The following is a 15,725-nucleotide window of genomic DNA, read 5'->3' on the forward strand; positions in this document are numbered from 1 at the left end:
CAGAAGGCAGTCCTATCTATCCATGTGTCGGGATAGTACAGCATGATGGAGTGAGCGCCCTGGTTGAACAAAGAGGGCTGAAGTGATTTGTGAAGCTCCAGTTGCCACAAATCAACCAGTTCAGCATGTGTTTGCAATCTTGCTGCCAACCAGGTAAAATTGCTGAGCAACTGAACTGCAGATATTCAGGCTTTGACTTCATAGGTAGGGTAAGAGGGGAAATATTTGGAAAAGCAAAGCAATTTCTTCAGGGAAGAAAGACTGAGATTTGTTTGTTCTCACTGAGCTGATCCACCTATTGATCTCCCTAAGGGTTTAAAAAAAAAGTTTGCAATCATTGTCTTCTGTTTTTAGTAGTGAAATATCAGTAGAGGCTAATGGTATCATTGTGTTGTCTGGTTCTCACATTTTGAAATTGGGGAAATTGCAGTGTAGATGAAGTGGTATGATTTACTGAATGATTGTGATTATTTCCTGGTATGCCACAGGAAAAGAAAGTGAGGATAGCTAAGCACCGTAGTCATTATAGAAGCCTTTCGTCAACTAGCTCACAAACATCATGGAGAACAATGCATGGTGACCAAGAGAGAGGATGCACAAAATAAATGAATATTTATTACATTTTTTTCTATACTTAATCCCTCGATTAGATGTAATTTAACAGTTGATTATTTGTGATTTCCTGCAGTAGTGCTCTATTCTTATGATCTTGAATGTGTTGAGTAATGGTACCTGTGAATGAATTTACATCTAATTGATGCCCAGAACATATTTTCTGTTGAGTGTATCCTCATTCTTTGTTCCTATGAGAGATTTGTGATATGAAATCTCTAATATCCTCGGTGCATTATACAGGAATGCAGTGCAGTTCTCCTGGTGTCCTGGCCAATATTTCCTGTCCTCCAAAGTGAATAAAACAAAATCTGGTGATTATGTCATTAGTGCTGTGGACATGTTTCCCTGCATTTCAAATACTACTTTGGCTCTGAAGCACTTCAGAACATTCTTCCTCCTTACTGCCCAGATTGGCGTGAGAGCTTATGAACAAGGGCCAATAAAATTACCTCCTGTACAAAAAATATAATCAAACTGCCATCTGTTGCACTAGATTATGAAATCAGTAAATCCAATATTGAAATTGCAATCTTTCATTGCTCATTTTGTGATATAGTGGAAAGCTACGAAGAAAGAAAGATTGTCAGAGGTCACTTTCTTTGCAGAGGCAACATAGCATTATTTCTCCAAAATCACATTGGCCAGCCTTGATTGCGAAGGCCAATGTTGAATTGCCACTTAGACTCAGAATCCTTACAGTGCAGAAGGAGGCCATTTGGCCCATCAAGTCTGCACTGACTGTCTGAAAAGCATCTTACCCAGGCCCTCGCCTCCACCCTATCCCTGTAACCGCGAGCACTTACCTTAGCTAATCCACCTAACCTGCCCATGTTTAGACTATGGGAGGAAACTGGAGCATGTGTAAAAATTGCTGATTTTTCCATGTCTTTTCTAGCACTCTTTCCAGTTTTCCTATCCATTCTTCGCCTATCTTGGAAACTTCAACTTTGTAACTTCCTAGACTTGGACAACAAATAAAAAGGCTAATTCCTGATTGGTGTGAGAGTACGGATTCCTATTTGACACTGATCCAACCGCTGATTTTTTTTTCAAGTGTTGAAGGTGAACAGACTTTGAAATAAACTTTGCCCATAAAGAAGTGGGGAACTACTGGGAATTGACTGGGCCAGGTAAACCGGAATTGGCCTGTGAATGGTGTTTTTAACATCCCTATTATAACTTTTGCTTTCCCCCTTGACTTGCCCTATGCACTCTTAACCTTTTTTCTCAATATTCCAAACATTACACACACATTGGATACGTTACTCCTTTGTCCTTGTGCTTTCCAAGCTCTGCTAGCTCCTTGTAGCCTAGTGAATTAAGTTTATGATCTTTGTTCTCACTTCCAGATCACAAAAGAAATTAGAGTATAACAGTAAAGAATGGAAATTAGGCCTGTTCTAATCAATCCCCGATCATAGGACAATCCCTCATCCTGGGAACCAGTCTGTTGTATTAGCTCTAGGAAGACTATGCTGTTTAGATAAAAAAATCCAAAATGGAACACGATACTCCATATATAGTCTCTCAAATCCTTGGTGCAATGTAATAAGACTTCTTGACTTTTATAGAATGGTTACAACAGAAGAGGACATCCCTCAGCCTGTTGTGTCTGTGACGGCTCCCTACAGAGTTTTTTATTTATTACTTATTGGTGTGAGAGCTCACAAGTAGGTTTACATTTACATTGCAATGAAGTCACTGTGAAAATTCCCTAGCCGCCACACTCTGGCCCCTGTTTGGAACAACTGAGCTCGTCTTCCTGTATTTTGTTGAATTTACATCAAATATTTAGGACGTGGGTAGAAACATAGAAACTAAAAGCAGGAGTAGGTCATTCGGCCCGTCGAGTTTGCTCCGCCATTCATTTTGATCGTGGCTAATCATCAAATTCAATACCCTGACCACCCCCTGCCCATCTCTTTAGCCCCAAGAGCAATATCTAATTTCTTCTTGAAACCAGACAACATTTTGGCCTCAACTACTTTGTGCTAGTGAATTCCACACATTCACCATTCTCTGGGTGAAGAAATTATCCTCAAACTGTTACCTCTAGTTCTGGACTCCCTTACTTTTGGCAGCATTCTTTCTGAATCTACCCTGTCTAACCCTGTTAGAATCTTAAGCTTCTGTGAGATCCCCTTCAGTGAATATCATCTTAACCAATTTAGTTTCTTCTCATTTGACAGAGCTGCCATCCCAGGAATCAGCTTAGTAAACTTTCACTGTTCTCCATCTATAGCAAGGCCATCCTTTCTCAGATAAGAACACTAAAATTGCACACAATATTCCAGGTGTGGTCTCATCAATGCCCTATACAATTGCAGTAAAACATCTCTATTCCTTTACTCAAATCCTCTCACTGAACGCCAACATACCATTTGCCCTTTTCATTGTCTCCTCAGTCCCTGAAGCACACCACTAGTCACTGATCGCCAACCACAAAAACACCCATTTATCTTCACTGTTTGCTTTATATTGGTTAACCAATCCTCTGTCCATGCTAAAACATTACCCATAATGCTGTGCACCTTTATCTTATGTAGCTCCCTTTTGTGTAGCACCTTGTTGAATGCCTTCTGGAAATCTAGATACACCACATCCACTGGTTCCCTGTTGTCCACTGTGCTTGGTCATGGACTGAAACTCTGGGCTTGTGATAGAGCATTTCTGGAGCAGGCTGGTACATTACTTCCATTTTCTTTGTGCTGACCATAAGGCCAAAGTTGTCTCTTCAGTTGTCTATATTGACGATAAGATGCATGAGAATTGCCAAAGCAAGTGTAGTCTTTGTAGACTTCGAATGTGGTCTGTGAGCAGAGAAATAAATCTGCCGACCAAACCGAAAGACTCGAGCAAAGGTCCTGCCCCCTCTGCTGTCTGCAAGTGAAACTTGAATTGTGTACCAGCATCACAAGAAGCTCAATCACTTTCACTTGAGCTGCCTTTGGAAGCTTCAAATGGTGGAACAACATACCAGACACTGAACTGCTCATCCCAGCTGGCATGCCATACATTCACACCATATTGAGGAGGTCACAAAGTTTTAGTTTGATTTAATAGTTTCACAAGTAGCCTTACATTAACACTGCAATGAAGTTACTGTGAAAATCACCTACTTGCCACACTCAACACCTACTCGGGTACACTGAGAGAGAATTTGACGAGGTCAATCCATCTAACCACATGTTTTTGGATTGTGTGAAGAAACCGGAGCATCCAGAGGAAATCTGCAGGAGAACATGCAGACTCTGTACAGACAGTGACCTAAGCTGGGAGTTGAACCCAGGTCCCTCCTGCTGTCAGGCAGCAGTGCTAACCACTGTGCCATCATGCCGCCCGGGTCATATAGCTAGAATGCCCGACACTTGCTTACAAAAATTAATGTTCTATGAACAACTCAAGTCTGGGATGCATCTCTCATGGCAGTCAAAGGAAGCACTGCAAAGATGATGAAGGAACTTCCTGATGGCTGTGTTCCCAGGTAACTGCTGCTGTTGACCTTCTGGATGGTGGTGGTCATGGATTTTGAAGGTGCTGTCTTCGGAGCCTTGATGAGTTCCTGCAGTACACACTACTGCTACTGTGCATCAGTGGTGAAAGGAGTGAGAATCTAAGATGGTGGATGTGCTATTAAGTGGGCTGCTTGGACCTGGGTGGTGCCAAGCTTCTGGCGTGTTGTTGGAGCTGCACTCATCCAGGCAAGTGGGGAGTATACCATCACACTCCTGAACTTGTGCGTTGTAGAAGGTGGACAGGCTTTAGGTAGTCAGGAGGTTAGTTACTTGCTGCAGAATTCCCAGCCTCTGATCTGCTCTCATAGTCACAGTATTTATATGGCTAGTCTAATTGGATTTCTGGTAACCCCCAGATTGTTTATTGTCCGAGTCAGCAATAGTAATCTCATTGAATGTCAAGGAGTAATGGTTAGATTTTCTCTAGTCAGTAATAGTCATTGATGTGTGTGGCATGCATGTTATTTGATTTAATTTAGTTAGCTGGTTGACTCGGTTATGGTATTCTCACTTCTCAGTAAGACGTTAATGGGCTCAAATCTCACAGCAGAACTACAATGTAAAAGCTAGGCTGAAAGTCGAGAATTGTGAGGAGGTGCTGCTTTGTTAGTGGTGCAGTTGGGGTGCAGTTTTTCTTTGCTCAACAATTGAAACTCTGTTGTGGCGAATGCAAGATCCACTATTGCAAGAAGAGCAGAGTTTTACAGTCATTTTCCAAATGTTCTGGCCAACATTTATCCTTCAACTAAGTTCACAAATAGAGTAACTGATCATTTATCTCATTGCCATTTGGATTTTGCTGTGCACGAATTGGATGCGGTGTTAGGCAACATAACACTTCAGAAATGGTTTATTGGTCGTAGTGACAGCATAGGAGATGATATGAATACAAATTCATTTGTTCTTCAGTCAGAAACAGGAAGTGAGGACAGTGCAGCACCGTAGATTTCTAGACCTGTCTTCAATGTATTGTACTCCTGATTACTTTATATCCACTTACACAATTATATTCATCTTCAGTATAATCATTGGAGATAGAACAGTAAAACTCTTTCTTGGATTGTATGTGCATGGAATATGACTACAGTGCATGCTTTCCAAAACTAATGTGCTAAATATAAATATAAGTAGTGCCCTAAATTTAACATTCTCAAATAAAAAAAGGAAAACGTGCATTGATGCAGCATTTTTCATGACTGTAAGCTACCTCAAAACAGTTTACAGCTAATGAATTACCTTTGAAATATTGCCATTACTGTAATCATGATTTAATAGACTGGCTTCCTTCCATAATGTAACCATTCTGCCCATGTTTGTTCTGGCTCTCTGCAGGGGCCACTCACCTGATCTCACTCTCCTGGCTTTTTTTGTAGCTCTTCAAATCTTTTCTCTTCAGATAGTTATCGAGTTCTCCTTTGAAGATCTTATTTGAATCCACTCCCACCAACTTGAGCAGTGCATTCTAGATCATAACCAGTTGCTACATTTAAAAAAAAGTTCTTATGTTGACATTGACTTATGGCAAATGACAAAAGCAATGTCCTATTGTTCTAGATTCTTCCTCCAGTGGGAACAGTTTATCCTTATTTACTTTGTACAGACCCGTCATGATTTCGAGCACCACTATCAGATCATCTGTTACTCCTGTCTTCAAGGAAGGCAGCCTGACCCCCTCTAATCTATCTATGCAACTGACTTCATTCCATAGAACATTTTCTTGTTTTCTGCACTCTCTCTAATGCCTTACATCTTTCCCAAACGACGACACCTAGAACTGGAAGCAGCACTCCAGCTGTAGCCAAACTAATGTCTTGTAGAAATTCAATGTATCCTTCTTGCTCTTTGTTACTTTGTACTCCTATTAATGAAGCCTGGGATTCTGTACACTTTATTAACAGATCTCTCAGCCTGCCCTACCGCCTTTGGTGATTTATGCAATATACAGAGTTGTACCTTTTGTTTTATATTGTCTCTCATGTTCTTCTGACATAATGAATCGCTTCACGTTTCTCTACATTAAACTTCATTTTCCATTTGTCCACCTACACCACTAATTTGTCTGTGCCCCTTTGAAGTTTTACACTTTGCTCCTCGCAGTTCACAATGCTTCCGGGTTTTGTATCATTTGGAAAATTTTGGAATTGCCCCTGCGTGCCAAAGTCATATATATATATATATATAAGGACCTTTGGGGAACGCCACAATGAAGCTTCCTCTGACGTGAAAAACACAACTTTATTTCCGATTGCTCAGGCAATTTCATATCCATATTGTCACTATCCCTTTTGGTTTATGATCTTAAGCTTCGCTCATAAGTGTGTTGTGCACCACTGTATCAAATGCCTTTTGGCAGTCTATCAACAGCATTGCCTTTATTAACCCGTTAATGTTATCTCTTCAAAAAAACCTCCAAGTTAGTTAAATGTGATTTTCCCTGAACAAATCTGTTCTGGCTTTCCTGAACTAACTTGCATTTGACCATGTGATTCTTAATTGTATCCTGAATTATTGTTTTGAGAAGTTTCTTCATCATCAAGGTTAAACTGACTGGCCTGTACTTGCTGGGCTTAACTTTCCACCCTTTTCTGAACAATGATATTATATTTGCAATTCTCCAGTCCTCTGGAACCATTCTTGAGTTTGAGGAAGATAGGGACTTTTGTCCAGTGCCTCCAGATTTGCCAACCTCTCTTCCCTCAGAACCCTTGGATACATTGCTTCCAATCCTGGTGCCTTGTCAGCCTTAAGTACAGACAACTAATACTACCCCTTATAAATTTAAACCCTTCTATTGTTACTTCCTGTTTCACTATGGACTAGGCAGCTTCTTCCACCTTGGTAAAGACAGATCAAAATACTTACTTAATTTCTCAGACATGTCCTCACCTCCATATGCAAAACCCATTTTAGACCCATAATTATCCCCAGTGCTTCTTTTATCACCCTTTCATATGCCAGAAGACAACTTTTGGATTTTCTTTTATGATAGCTACTAGTCTCTCACTCTCTTTTATTCTCTTGTTCGTTTTGCAGTGCAGGAACAGTGGCAACCAACTTGTGTACAACAAACTCTGATAAACAGCAAGTAGACAAGGACCAAATGATCTGCTTGTGATGTTAATTGAGTAATAGATAATTGTCATGATATTGGGAATAACCCACCCCAGCAGTTCTTTGAAATAATGCCATTTGATCTTTTGCTTAGATGGAGCAGTAAAGGGGGATTCCCTCAGTATTTGACTGTCAACTGTGATTTTTGTGCTCATGCCTCTGGAGTGGAACTTTAGTCCAGAACCATGTGACTCAGAAGTAACAGTGCTACCTCATGGGCCAAAGCTGACATTCATGGGCTGTGTCTGAAAGAAGGTGAATTGCTTTCAGGTCACTTTATTCCATCTGCTGGCAAATTAGCTGAGACATCTCTAATAAGATGCCTAAAATCAAAGGTGAAGACGTTATGTTAGAAATAAGAAAATTTGCCAAGTATAATTTTATAATGATATTAGATGGCCAGATATGATTAATGATTGAACAATTGATAATTTTGGTGCAATTCATAATGTATGATTTAATACAATAAGTCTTTCTTTCAGACCTTTCTCACTGATCTTGTTACATCATCATGTTATCCATCATTAGATATCTAAAATGACTGAAACATACAATTTTAAAGTGGATGATAGAGTAGCATATCACGTTTACTTCAAGGATGTAAAAGATTTTTGAATTAATTTTTAAAAGTTGGTTCTGATGGCACTGTTGTGCAGATTGCCGCAGTATTTCAAAAATCAGGGCGTGAACAACGCTGAAAGGAAACTGAATAAAAGTCATATAACCCACTATGTTTTCGCATCAAATGTTAAAGCATTGCAAGGTAATCAGTTCATTTGACGTTTGATTAGTACCCTTTCATAGTGAGATCTTGGTGGCTACTTCAGAAGCTAACTAGGCATTATTGAAACTTTGTTTAGGCACAATGATGATTGGAACATTTTGAGGCATCCTCAATACAAAGTTAAAAAAATTAACTCGCACTTTTTCTGAGTCTGACTAGTAACTAACTGCAACATCGATTGCTGTCCTGAACGTCACCATGCTTTTTAATTAAACTGACAAGATTTGCAGTTTTGTCATAGATCTCACTGACACTGATTTAATGCATTATTACATGACATTAATTTTTGAGAAATCCACTGCTGCTTATGGGCTAGATATTAAAGAATTAACATTTTGATTTTCTCTATTCACAGTGATGATGTTATAGGAGGAAGCCATTTGGCTGTCTGTAGAGCAGTTTGGTCAGTTCCATTCTCTGGTTCTACCCGTGTAGTTCTGTAAATTTAGTTCTATTAAGTACCCATCCGACTCCCTTTCAAAATCATTCGTTATCACCATCTACCATCTTCAGGATTGAGAGTTCCAGGTTATTACCACTTACTGCATTTAAAAAAAAGTTCTTCCTCAAATGCCATCCCTTGTATCTCTTGGCCAAAACCTTAAACTAATGTCTGCTAGTTCCTCTGTCATTAGCTAATTGGAACATTTTTCTTTGGCTACCTTATCTCAGGAGGGAGCAGCAGAGTCCAAGTCTCCACGGGGTTAGCAAGCAAGGGGTGATGGTGAGTGGTGAGTAGTGGCCCCCGAGTCTCCATGGGGTTCAGAGGAAGTGGGAGGGATTGGTCAACAGCAGAGCCTGAGTCTCTGTGGGGATTGGCAGGTGGGAAGGGGAAGGGAGCAGAGGAGCCAAGCCTAACGCAGAATTCTTTTATCTTTGGAAGACTTGGAAACTGTAGCTGCAGAGGTGTAAATGAAGATATTTCAAAAATAGAAATTCCTGAAGTTACTGAGGTAGATTCTGCAGTGTTATTTATTGATTTATCATGTCAAAAGAATTGAGATATTTAAGCTTGTGCTGTGGAAGGGAAATTGTGAAGATTGGTGATGGTGGCACGGTCGTTTGCACTGCTGCCTCATAGTGTCAGGGACCTGTGTTCAATTCCAGCCTTTGGGTGACTGTTTGAAGTTTGCACATTTTTCCCGTGTCTATGTTGGTTTACTCCAGATACTCTGGTTTTCTCCCACAGTCCAACTGAGTGTAGGCTATGCAGATTGGTCATGGTAGATGTGCGGGATTACAGGGATAGGGCGGAGGGGAGGGTCTGGGTGGGATGCTCTTTCAGAAAGTTGGTGCAGACTCAATAGACCGAATGACCTCTTTCTGCACTGTGGGGATTTCAGGCTCTATGGACCTCTGGTCTCCAGCAAAAACAATAAATGACAATCATTTCTCACAAAGGCTCAAGCCACAAACATTATTTTCTTAATTTAGTGAGATGTTGTAATGTAGTTAGCTTTAAAGTACAATATGTTGTAATAATTGTCCATGGAAAAAAAAACTTTTCAAGATTGAAGAATGTATCTTAATGCAAGACCAGCATATTGAGAATCAAACATACAGCTATTGTGAAAAGTAATATTTATTAACCAATGTACTTCTAGGAAATAGACTTGGAACAACCTTGTAATTAGTATTCTAGAATTAATTTGACAACTTGCCCTGCTGATAATGAGAAATTTAGTTTTTTCATTGAATCAAGTTCAAACAAGAGCAAAAATAGGATAAATCTGACGGGTTAAGCAATATGCTTTGACATAGTGCAACTAGCTGTACAGGAGGGTGCAGTGGAGTCTGGCTGCACCATTTTTCAGTCTATGTCCAGTCATGAAGGGACAATGGGGTTCCAGAGCTACTGGCTGTTGTGAGGCTGTTGGAAAAGCCAAGCTGCTGAGTGAGTGAATTGGAAGGGAAGAGGGGCTGCTGAGTGAGTGGGGGTGTCAAAAGTCTAAGGACACATACCTACTCACTCAAGAACAGCTTTTCCCTGTTGCCATCAGACTTTTGAATGGACCTACCTCATATTAAGTTGATTTTTCTCTACACTGTAGCTATAACTATAACACTACATTCTGCACACTCTCCTTTCCTTCTGTATGAATGGTATGCTTTGTCTGTATAGTGTGCAAGAAACAATATTTTTCACTGTATAATCATACATGTGACAATAATAAATCAAACCAAATCAGGTGCAGGGCAAGGCTGGAATCCTTAACAAGTACTTTTTAACTGTGTATATGAAGGAAAAAGATGCTGCCAAAATATCAGCGAGAGCAGAGATAATAGGGATAATGAATGGGATGAAAATTAATTGGGATGTGTGAAGTCCTTAATTATGCTGTCTGCTTTTCTGAGGCAGTAGAAGTGTAGACAGTGTCAATGGGTGGGAAGCTGGTTTGAATACTGGACTGGACTTCAATTTGATTTATTATTGTCACATGTATTAGTATACAATAAAAAGTATTGTCCCTTGCGCTCTAAACCTATCAGCAATTTAGGAAATGTAGGTGGCCAAGAGATCTGCAGGCCACGATTTCAGTGAAGTCAGCAGGAGGTTTCTTAATTTATATGATCTGTTGGCTCTTACAGCACTACGATCACATCTCTGATTCCTGCCTCCCTGTATTGGAGGGTGAGGGTTGTTTGACAAGGTAGCTTTCTGGAGTCCAAGCTGCTTCTCTCTCCATGTGACTCCTTTGTACCAGTATTGAGGCCATTATCCCTGGGAAGTCGCAGTATGGGTTCCTAATGTTTTCTGGTAGGTTCAACCAGGAACTTCAGAGGACCAGTCAATTAATTCATTTACATGACTCTGTTGGGATGTTAGGAGCTTTACGCTAATGATTTTAGCCGATTTGTTTCTTCAGAACCTAAATCTCTTTTGTTTCCTTTCAGGCTGATGAAGACCCCGTTATGGGATTTCACCAGATATTTCTACTGAAGAACATCAGCGACTCTTGGGTCTGCACCAACGATGTCTTCAGGCTAGCACTGCATAATTTTGGCTGAGACTTCTGCCTCAAGCACATCCCTACATCCACTCTTCTAATCTGCTATTAATCACAATAACTGGATTCCAAATATCATACACAAGTGTGTACGCAACAGTAAAGTCTGCAACCTGCGTAGTATCTAATCACAGTTTGCTTGAATTTAGCTATTTGTGCATGATGTTTGGAAAAATGTTACTTTAGCTGACATGGGCAAGACAGTACCCCAGTGTGTGTTGTACCAGCATGCCTTAGAAGATAAATCATCCCATACTTTCTTTTTTTCCCTCTGTGTACTGGTAAGTTGCTATAGCAATCCAAAGAATCGAAATAAGTAACAGCAACTACCTGTCCAACTTTTTGATTTGTTCATACCTTTTGTTGACTCATGATACAATAAACCATGTATTTCTTAAGATGGAAATTGTTTCATTTAGTTTCCTATCAAGTTTAAGGGTGTTTCTTTTATTAAAAATGTATCTGACCATATAATCCAATTGAAGGAGAACATTGATATTGGGTGTTGTTTGTGCTGGTGCGAAGGTTAAGTCACTTATCCTATCAAAGGACAGTCATAATATAAGCAAGCTCAAACATAGTTATTTGGGTTCTACCTTGTAGATCATGATCTAACTTGTTTGGTTCTACTGAAGACTATTTTTGTCTTCTTGGCAAATTGAGGCTATAAAAGAGTAAGATAGTGACATAAGTCTTTTATAGCTGTGATGTATAATATTCAACATGATGTGTTAACGTTGAATTGGTTTAAAGCAACACATTTATCTGTTTTTGAGCTTGAAAGTCACATTGCTTATACTTTTCAAATTTTGAAGATCTCAATTAAACAAGCCAGTAATTGGAACATTAGAGTTTCTTATTGTAGATACTCGTGCATTGTTTTTCAATTCCCCCTCATTCGCTATTCTCGTAACCATGTGATTTCCATTCAGCTTGAAGGATGAAGCAGTGTTAATTGGCCTTTTCAGTGGCTGCTGCTGCTAGTGCTGCATAGTGGTCAGTTGTTGGTTGAACTAGAAGTGGATTAAGAATGTCTTTGGAAATTCTTCAGTTATGGCTTCCAGTACCATGTTCCTCTAATATTTAATCTTATGACCATAAAATTGGAAAACTTGTGCTATATCTGTTAGAATACTGCATCATCTATTTCTTTTATGGATTTTACGATTGAAATAGATCCAAGTAAATTGTCACAATTTGAAAAGGAAAATGGAGGCCATTCATTCACATTACACTATCACTTGGCACCAGAGTTATAGATTACTGTATAATGCAAAAAAGTACTAGTAATGCAATAAGCATTTGTGAACAAAATAAAAACTCACATTTATCTTAAAGAATTATGTGAATGTTGCTGGTACAGTTGTCTTTAAAAATGCTAGACTTTTTTCTCCTATTTAGTATGCATAGGTTTGATGTTGCAAATTTTGTTTTTTTTCTTGAGTAGTGATGCGTGTTGGAAGTATGGAAGTACAGTTCTATGATCACCGGGACACTGGCATCTCACCAAGTAGCCATGCAACGTGTCATCAGCCCAACCCATTTTGCTTCCCACCTAAATTCTAGAAATAGTTAATTTCCAAAAACAACAATTGAATCGTGAAAAGGAGTAGGATTTTCCATTCTCAGTCATGCCGTGGTTTGCGCCTGCAACCTTTTTGGCCTGTATGTTTCATAATGAAAGCTTTTCTTTTAAATACAATATTTATAAAATAACTTTTGACACTGGATTTATTTACATTATGGGTTTTATGGGAATTGCATTTGTGTGAGACAATTTACACATATAGAATCTAAATAATTTGAGAAATCGCCTCTTGATTTTAACAGGGCTGTGTGACTTTTCTGAGAATGTGTTATTTTTGAAAGTCAATGCAGATTTGTTTTAGGGGCAATATCTTTTCTCCTTACCTTACAGGATTAATCTCTAATAAATTCAAAGTGGTGCAAAACACTTAGATGACACAATTTCTTTTATCCAGAACGGAAAACATAAAGCAACAGTTTAATAGATAACACCAGGAAAATGTTTAGAGACTAAAAATCTTGAGTCATGACACAGTTACATAGTCATTTCTGAAAATTAATATAAAATTTACAGATTGTTCCTACAGCTTGAACATTCTTGTGCAATTTGGTAATGTTGGCAGTTGGACTGTAAAGTACTAAACCTCTTGTTTGTCATTTTAAGAAGTGAGCATTTGCATGATGAAGGCAATTGTATAACACAGGTTAGAAAATGCAGTTACATTAACCAAATATGTTATACAGAGCAACGTGCTGAATTAGAGTTTTTTTTAAATTTGAATTTGATACACACAATGAAGTATATAGGGGACTATCCCAAACACAATTCTAAATCTAAATATCCAGAGGAATCTAATATTTTGTGGACAATAATTTAAAGTCTTTAGTGTCCCATAAGAAGTTGTTTGGTTTTCCTAATTGCATGTAAAGTTTCTAAAATATGAATAAAGTCAGTTAATTCTACTTTGATAGCTTCTAGTTCATCGATGTTTTATTCCAATTAAAGATGATGGCTATCACAGTTTAAAACTCTGTGCCTTGTTCTAGGTTGAATCAATTTGGGTACATGTTGCAATAATGAATGTGCAAGCTGAAATTAACCATATTGAGTACTGGGGAAAGTTTGTGACAAAGCAAATATTGTCTAATTCAGCTGAGAACTTTGTGTCTCCATGTTGTGAATGTTTTTTTTAAAAAGGCATATGTGCAGTGGTGTAATTGAGTCACTATTTATCAAGGAGCAGTTTGTTTTGCAATCTATTTGTGATTCACTTGTGTCAATTTACATTTCTTAAATGGTCAAAACATTACATATGTTCCATAGAAGTGTTGCTTTTATCCTTACAGTAGTCGCACAGTTAATTTTGTGGATAGAATATTTTCTAATGTAAATATAAAAGGACACTGCTGAAAATAGTAACTCAACCTGCAAGTAAATCCAGGAATCGTCTAATAGACTTCTTATAGACATATTCTGATGTAACTGTGTTTTTCTCTAATTTGTAGGATCCATTTCCGCTTGAGGAACTGGAAAGAGTCGTATTAGCTTATTTTGCATTCTGCTGGCTGTTCCATGCCATTCTGTTTCAGCTGTAGGTGCGCAATGATCAAAACCAAAATAACTCCATGATTGGCTGGTTGTACATATAAATTTCCCAATGCCAAATATCAGTTTCTTGAATGTAATAATTTGACTAAGAACTTCCCCACGATTAAGGTTGATAGATTCAAGTGGTTCACTGAAGATTTGTGTTGTTGCAATGCTGAACCATAAGACTTTTTGTAAACTTTTTGGGAGATTGCTGGTGGCTTCGTCATTGGTGCTTCCACATCAGTATTCATAACATGGCCCCTGAAGTTGAAATAGTCATTAAACTCCATGATGCTTAGTACGAATTGATTCTGTTCAGAGTTAAGAACTCAATTGAGTTCCTGTTTGAATTAAAACATGATTGAAAGTTATTAATTTCCAATCTATGACATGTATTCAGTCAGTTTGGGGAAAAATATTTCCTAGATTTTTGTTTGTCTTTCCTTTCTGGTCTTTCATTGTTGTACTTGGGCAAATTTAAGAATACGTAAAGGTGTATAACCTTTTTATGATATGACAAAATAACATTATTTCAACCAATTTTTGGAAACACTGCTTCAATGATGCATAAAAAGCTGACAATTTAAGTATAAGCATTTAATGAGTGAAAAACCGGCTGCCAATCAAAATGGTAATTTATAAGTATGTAATTTACTTGAACTATAACGACATTGTAAAATTTAATGAACTATAAACATGAAGCTTAACATTTATATACATCAAAAGTATCAAAAATATTTTGGAATGTTTTGGAGTTGCTGAAAAAATGAAAGATATGAAAATAATAGTTTGAACTAGTACATCAAAAGCAAACATGCAAAAAAATTGACAGTGGGATGAATTAGTTGATCTTGCCTTTTATCTGGATGTAACTCAAAAAGCTGCCTTCAGCAGAATTCTTGGCAACTGTAAAGCACCGTGTGCAGCTTACACCTATTGTACTGTGAATTTGTGTCAAAGGACTTACATTTGGAAATTATTTAACTATATTAATTTGTGCCATACTAAGGATATGTTGTTTTGCCTTAGATATTTTTGCTGTTTGAAAAAAAATAATCTTGATCTAAAAGTATTTTCTTAGGTATCCATTTAGTCTTTTTTTTCCTTTGCTGTGGTGTAGGTTGACAGGAACATAGCTTTCAGGTGCTGTCGCAGTCCCAGGCATAACTAAGAATCTTGGGCCATTTGATGTTCCTGAAGCTGTGATGCTTTTTTAGGCTTATGTATGCAGAATCTAACTTCTGATGACCTATTTTAGCAAAGTGAAAGCTCTGCTTTCAGTAATAACTGGTACACACTGATTTTATTGCGGTGTAAAATCATTGTTTTGTTGGTTTCTAAAATAAACTTTATCAAACAGCTTTCTCATTGTACTTAATGTTATTGCTTCAGTTGAAAATGGATTAAGGCATTGTAGCTGGTAGTTTCAGGATAGAGCACCGACATGTTGAATATTGACGGCATTTAAAGATTTCCCATTCGCTTGAAGGGGTATTTTTAATTTTCATAATACATACTTTTTGTTTTGTGGACTCTCATTTGTCCCAATCTTGTAAGTAAATGTGTAAAATTGA

At 38.2% G+C, this 15,725-nt stretch overlaps 1 protein-coding gene across 3 annotated transcripts in view; it reads left to right on the plus strand.

The window, feature by feature from the left end:
* The window catches only part of nutf2 (nuclear transport factor 2), a 52,274-nt gene extending 36,762 nt beyond the window's left edge, over positions 1-15,512 (plus strand). For 2 of the 3 annotated variants that reach the window (XM_080187076.1, XM_080187077.1), the window contains exon 5: positions 10,921-15,512. In XM_080187076.1, the coding sequence (XP_080043202.1) occupies positions 10,921-11,034 (114 nt within the window). In that variant the 3' untranslated portion in view covers positions 11,035-15,512. The remainder of the gene's footprint in view (positions 1-10,920) is intronic. The other variant, XM_080187078.1, reaches the window with a different exon arrangement.
* Positions 15,513-15,725: the final 213 nt, after the last annotated feature.

Source organism: Carcharhinus amblyrhynchos, chromosome 4 (genome assembly GCF_965287045.1).
Source record: "Carcharhinus amblyrhynchos chromosome 4, sCarAmb.v2.hapA, whole genome shotgun sequence".
Taxonomy (NCBI): Eukaryota; Metazoa; Chordata; class Chondrichthyes; order Carcharhiniformes; family Carcharhinidae; genus Carcharhinus; species Carcharhinus amblyrhynchos.